General features: G+C 54.5%; 1 protein-coding gene across 1 annotated transcript; it reads left to right on the top strand.

Annotated features, from left to right (window-relative positions):
* Window positions 1-1,250: 1,250 nt before the first annotated feature.
* On the top strand, window positions 1,251-5,652 carry PIM3 (Pim-3 proto-oncogene, serine/threonine kinase). Its single transcript, XM_085217991.1, has 6 exons — window positions 1,251-1,555; window positions 1,742-1,851; window positions 1,944-1,994; window positions 2,201-2,564; window positions 3,649-3,825; window positions 4,058-5,652. The coding sequence occupies exons 1-6, from the start codon at window positions 1,471-1,473 to the stop codon at window positions 4,240-4,242; spliced, it is 972 nt and encodes a 323-aa protein (XP_085074117.1). The 5' UTR covers window positions 1,251-1,470; the 3' UTR covers window positions 4,243-5,652.
* The last annotated feature ends 546 nt before the right edge of the window (window positions 5,653-6,198 follow it).

The raw sequence follows: 6,198 nt of genomic DNA, 5'->3' as shown, positions 1-6,198 counted from the left end.
CTCTCCCTAGAAACCTTCACTTTGTTTATAGAGATGGGGCACTGTTATCAGGGAACGCCAACTGCCAGGCTGTCCCCGTGCCCGGAATGGAAGAACCGTCAGGTCCTGAAGTGATTGTCCAAAAATATCCTCACTTTAGGGATCCCCGTGCAACACAGTGCCTCTGGCCTCACTATTTCCAACGGGGGCACGCCAGTTGTTCCCACTAACTGCTGCTGCTGGGTCCAAACTGGGCAACATGCTGACCCATGCCAGCGATCCCCCTGAGCTGCGCAGTCTCCCCACACCGATGCTGAAGGCCGCGCCGGAAGCAGCCGTTAAGGGTACCGCTTTGGGCACGAGGGCCAAACCCCTCAGGCACATCGCGAAGGGCCCTCGGAGGAGCCCGGAGGCACCGGAGGACACCGCGCAGCCGCCTGGAGGCCGCCGGCCCGCCGCAACCACCATTCCTGCTGAAGCAGCGCCCCCTGCCGGCCGGGCGTTGCGCCCGGAGCCGCTCCCTGCCAGCGCCCAGCCGGCGCCTGGGCGGGGAGGCCGGGAAGCCCTCAGAGGCCCCGCATCGGGGAGCGTGGCTGAAAGCGGGGAGCGGGAAAGCGCCGCGAAAGGCAGGCTAAGCGCGAACGCTCCACTCTCGCCCACCCGGATCCGCGACGAGCCACGCCACGCCGCAGGAGGGGGATGGGGGAAGACGGCTGCATGGCCCCATATGCCCCCGTTCAGGCGGCGATGATGGCGGCACCTCGCCCCCGCGCGGCCCCACCGCGGCGCCGAGGCCGCGAGAGCCCTTCCCGCAGCCCGGGGCGGAGCCGCTCCCGGCGCGCCGCGGCATTCCCGCCCCGCCCGCCACATGCAGATGAGGCCCCTCCTCATTGGCCGCGCCGGGAGCCCTTTGAAAAGGCGCTCCCTGATTGGCCGCCCGGAAATGTTAACGCAAATAGGGAGAATTTCCCTCCCCCCCCCGCCCGCTTTTTTTTTTTTTTTTTTTTTTGGCAGCTAATGCGCGGAGTGTCTCAGACGGCCGTAACGCTGTGCGCCGGTTACTACAAACAAGTAGTCCCCGGCCCCCGCCCTCCTCCCGTCCGCCCGCTCCGCGGGGCGGGACGAAGCGCTGCAGCCGCGGCCGCCGCACCGCGGGCGCCCCGGTGCGGAGGGGAGGGGGCCGGCTGGGCGGTGGCGGTGAGAGGTGTTTCCCCCTCCCCCGCGGAGGGATATCCTCGGCGCTCGCACCAAAATATTGGGAGTTAAGAGGCGGCTCCGCGGCGCCGCCGGCTCAGAAGCGTGCGGGCAGGCACGGCGGCGGCGCGGCTCCTGCGCCCGCCACGGCTCCACTGCGGCGTTGCCCAGGGGCGGGCAGAACGCGCGGCCCCGGCGCCGCCCGGCTCTGAACGGCTCGGCAGAGCGAGGAGGAGGGCTCGGAGCCGCCGGGATCCCGGAGATACGAGGAGGGGTCGGGAGGACCCCCGCCGCAAGATGCTGCTCTCCAAGTTCGGCTCGCTGGCGCACATCTGCAGCCCCGCCAGCATGGACCACCTGCCCGTCAAGATCCTGCCGCCAGGTACGGAGCGCTGGGACCTGCGCTGCACTTTTATATAACCGGAGAAGACGGCTTTTAGGGGAAAAAAAAAGCCAAACGCCCTGTGCCGCACGGACGTAGCGCCCTTCTGGGATTTTTTTTTTTTCCATGATTTTTTTTATCGTTATTTCTGTTGGAGCCGCCACTAACGCTGTGTTTCTCCCCCAGTGAAAGTGGAGAAAGAGCCCTTCGACAAAGTGTACCAAGTGGGCTCGGTGCTGGGCAGCGGCGGCTTCGGCACGGTTTACGCGGGCAGCAGGACGGCCGACGGGCTGCCGGTGAGCGCGGGGTGCGGGCTGCGGGGCGGCGCGGGGCTGCGGGGCTGTGGCCGTGCCCGCTGACGGCGCCTCTCTTTTCCCGCACCGCGCAGGTCGCCGTGAAGCATGTGGTGAAGGAGCGGGTGACCGAGTGGGGCACGATCGTAAGTCCGCGGGGGCCTTTGTGTGTATGTGTGTGCGCGTTGGTGGGGCGGGGGAATGGGGGGGGGGGGGGGAGGGAGGGAGGGTGGTAGGTCTCGGGGATGGAGTGGACGCGGGCTGGGGGGGTTGGGGGGCTGTCGGGTGTCGCCGCAGCGCCGCGCCCGCCCCTCGGACTGCGGCACGGCGCTGACCGCGGCCCCGCGCGCAGGGCGGCGTCATGGTGCCCCTGGAGATCGTCCTGTTGAAGAAGGTGGGCTCCGGCTTCCGTGGCGTCATCAAGCTGCTGGACTGGTACGAGCGGCCCGACGGCTTCCTCATCGTCATGGAACGGCCCGAGCTGGTGAAGGATCTCTTCGACTTCATCACGGAGAAGGGCGCGCTGGACGAGGACACGGCGCGCGGGTTCTTCCGGCAGGTGCTGGAGGCCGTGCGGCACTGCTACGGCTGCGGCGTGGTGCACCGCGACATCAAGGACGAGAACCTGCTGGTGGACCTGCGCACGGGCGAGCTGAAGCTCATCGACTTCGGCTCGGGGGCCCTCCTCAAGGACACGGTCTACACCGATTTCGATGGTACGTGCGTGCCCCTCCCGCCCGCTGCGCTCCCTCCTGTCGGGGCCATCGGTAACGGAAACCTTTGGACCAGACGCGGCTCGGGGTGTTTGGTTGCGTAGGAAAGGAGCGATTCCGGGCGGTGACGCAGCAGTTTCTATTTCCCTGCCTTGGAAAAAGCGCGTTTTTTTTCCTAGAGGGCGATCTGTTTACAAGGAGCCTTCGCAGTGTCGTATGTTCCCGGGGTGGATGCGCTGTTTTTCTATGCGGAGCAATTTTTAGCTTCCTCCCCCCCCGCTCCCCCCCTCTTTTTCCCCTTCGTGGTGTCCTGGAAATCCCGCATTGCAGATCGCGAAGCGGTGGATCGCTGCGCTCCCCTTAAACGCGCAGCTCCGGGCTCAGCGCCCCAAAGCGGAGCTTGTTCCCCTGAGCAATGCCGGCGGGGGCTGCGCTCCCGCTCCCCCCACCCCCCAGTCCATCCTCAGCCGCCGCACTCCACATCTGTTTGTTGTGAAACCCGACCCCGCGCCACGTGACCCCGCATCACCGCAGCGCTGTTTGGTATCCACGGAGCGCTCCGGGGGCGGCGGCTGCCGCAGCGCTGCACGGGGCCTTTTTTTTTTTTTTTTAAAAAAAAAAAAAAAAAAAGGGTGAGCGGCCTTATTTTGTTTACTGCCCGCTGGAATTGGATAAAGCGGCTTAGCCCCATGTAATAAGGCGGACCTGAGCTTCACCTCCTCGCTGCCCGCCCGCCTCCTCCCCGCCAGCCCCCTTTGTCCTTTTGTGTCTATTTTTGGTGTGATGCTGCAGACGCCACGTGGTCAGTGAAAGGGAGCTGCCTTCGTCAACAGCCAGCTGACGGCGGCTCCTTCCCTGCAACCGGCAGCGCTGCCAGGCCCCGGTGTCACCCGGCACTGACCTGGAGTTACACCACTGCTGGGCTGGGGCCAGACAAAATCACTGCTTTCGACTTTTTTTTTTTTTGACTCCCATAGTGCTGCGTTCATGAACCTGATTTAGCCTTGCGAAATGCCCTTGAATAAGGGGAAAGTACTCTAATCCTCGATTTTTATTTATTTTGTTGTTGTTGTTGCTCTTCTTTTAGGAACGAGAGTATACAGTCCTCCAGAATGGATCAGATACCACAGATACCATGGGAGGTCAGCGACAGTATGGTCTCTGGGAGTCCTCCTTTATGACATGGTTTGTGGGGACATCCCATTTGAGCAGGATGAGGAGATCTTGCGTGGACGATTGTATTTCAGGAGAAGAATTTCACCTGGTGAGTTGTGTAGGGAGTGAGTTGGGAGGGTTGCCTTGATTATGTGGTTTGTTGTTGTTCTTTGGGGGGGAGGGGCCCAAGCAAGGGGATGTAGGTTTCTTTATTTTCTTAGTTTTTATATAATTTAAATTTTGTATACCTTAGGTTTTTTTTTTTTCTTGTTTTGCTTTTAAGATTATTTCTTTTCTAGTCTAATATTGCTTTTTTGTTTCTTTTTTTTTTTTTTTTCCAGAATGTCAACAGCTCATCAAATGGTGCCTTTCACTGAGGCCTTCAGACAGACCAACACTTGAGCAGATTTTTGACCATCAATGGATGCACAAATCAGAAGTAGTGAAGTCTGAGGACTGTGATATAAGGCTACGGACCCTTGATACTGATGTATCGAGCACAAGTTCAAGTAATGAGAGTCTGTGAATGGCTAAGGACCTCGCACTGGGAGGGGAGCTACAAGCAGAAAGACCACAGTGCTGCTGCCAATACGTAGGAGGGGCTAGAAAAATGCATTCATTATTCTGTAGTTGAATCTTTGTCTGAGGGACTTGATTTTATTTTCCCCTTTTGCTGGTTTCTGCTTTGGAATGAGAGATTTCCTTTGGAAACGCTGATGTTTAGGAGTTGCAGGCCAGTACTTAGTCAAAGACTGACCTTATTAAGAAAGCAGTGACCTCTTGAATACATGGTAAACTTTTTTGCTCTCATAGAGCCTGGACTAGATTTTATTTGCTTTTGAGTGCCTTTTTGAAAGCTGCTTCAGTGGGACTTTCTTTTTTGAGCTGTGTATGTCCAAAGAAGATCCAGTTCATCATAGGCATTTGCTCCCTTCAGACTCAGTGCTGGGGGAAGCAGCTCCTATGATGCATTGGAGAACATGTTCGGTGATTGAATGAAGTAGTCCCATCCACTGGTGATGGAATACTTGAACACAGACATTTCACTCCTGCCCCCTGCCCCTTTCCAAATCCAACCCACCTCTGCTGCTCAAAATATTTCCTATAGCCTGCACAGAAATACAAACAGGTATATCAGCTTTTTTTATCGGAAACATTTATTCATGTTTCCTTTTATCATCTCTACCACTGGGCATGAGAAGCCCCTTTCTCAACTCCCCCCGGCCTTTTGTCACCCTGCGAGTCTTAAGAGTATGTATGGGCATGTTGAATGCACAATCAATGCAATATTCAAGGACTTTACTTTTTTTCCATACCTGTATAATGTGTTTATGTAAACTTGGTTTTCCCATGTACTATACAGTTATTTATTGTTTGAAGTTTAAAAGACCTCCCACAGGTTTCAGCTGTGGCTATTTATTTGGTTAATTTATTTGGTTAGAGTTATTCAACACTGTGCTTTCCCTTCCTCCTCCCCATGGGAAGTCTAGTGATTTGCCCATGGCACTTTTTTTCTGCATTCCTGTCAACTTTTGTTTAAAAAAAAAAAAAAAAAAAAGACAAAAAATATTTCTGACCTTATCAACTTTTGTTGAAAGATGGAAAATTGTTGTACAAAGTCTAATTTAAGGGAAATAGAATGACTTTTTAAAGTTAGTCAGTATGCCTTTTGTCTGGTATTGAACCAGAAATGTAAAGTAATGCTGTTTGGAAGGGTTTTAAATTATTGACATTGTACAGTCTCCGTGCATTGGCTCTGGAAGGTAGAGTGGCAGAGTCATAAACCTTAATTTATTTTAATAGCTGTGTTTCTGTGATCTGGTTGCATTTATGCAGCTTGGATTTGGATTTTTTTTCTTCTGTTCAACAGTGTGAAATGTATGGAGATCATATTTTTTATACAGGTATTTCAATTAAACTTTTTTTGTATATAACAGTTCTGTTTGTGTGTGTGTGTAGTCCCTTTTATCTTCACCATTGCTCTTGAATCCAGCTGGGGAGCTAAAGTGCTGTTGAGAACTTCTCTTGTAAATGCCAACAACATCCAACCCATAGTTATTAGGCCTATGCTATCCACCAATGTCCCTTCTGGAAGGATTAAGCAATCGCTCATCTTGGCTGTATCTACTTGATTGCCTGATTTGATGTTGAACTGCAATAGGTGTACAATGCAGCAGCACTAATGACCTACATGAAGGGGGAGGAGCTGTGATTATGTATTTTTTTCAACTCTGTAAACACTGAATAACTGAAATACCACTGTACTCATTGTCCTTAAACACAACAAAGAAGTGTTTCTGTACTTGCTCATGGTGACTGTTTTCATAGTTGACATGTTTACTTTCCATTACATTCTATTTCCTTCCTCCTGGGGGTGGAAGGGAATTTCCTGTGCACTTACAGGAAAAGGCCAACCAGTGTGCTCAGAATGGGGCGCCTGCTTTCCTTCAGCTTCTTGTTATCAGAAGTGCCTGCTGTATCA

Source organism: Meleagris gallopavo, chromosome 1, assembly GCF_905368555.1.
Source record: "Meleagris gallopavo chromosome 1, MGAL_WU_HG_1.1, whole genome shotgun sequence".
Taxonomy (NCBI): domain Eukaryota; kingdom Metazoa; phylum Chordata; class Aves; order Galliformes; family Phasianidae; genus Meleagris; species Meleagris gallopavo.
The sequence above is the reverse complement of the archived record's forward strand: the minus strand, read 5'-3'. Positions and strand labels throughout refer to the sequence as shown.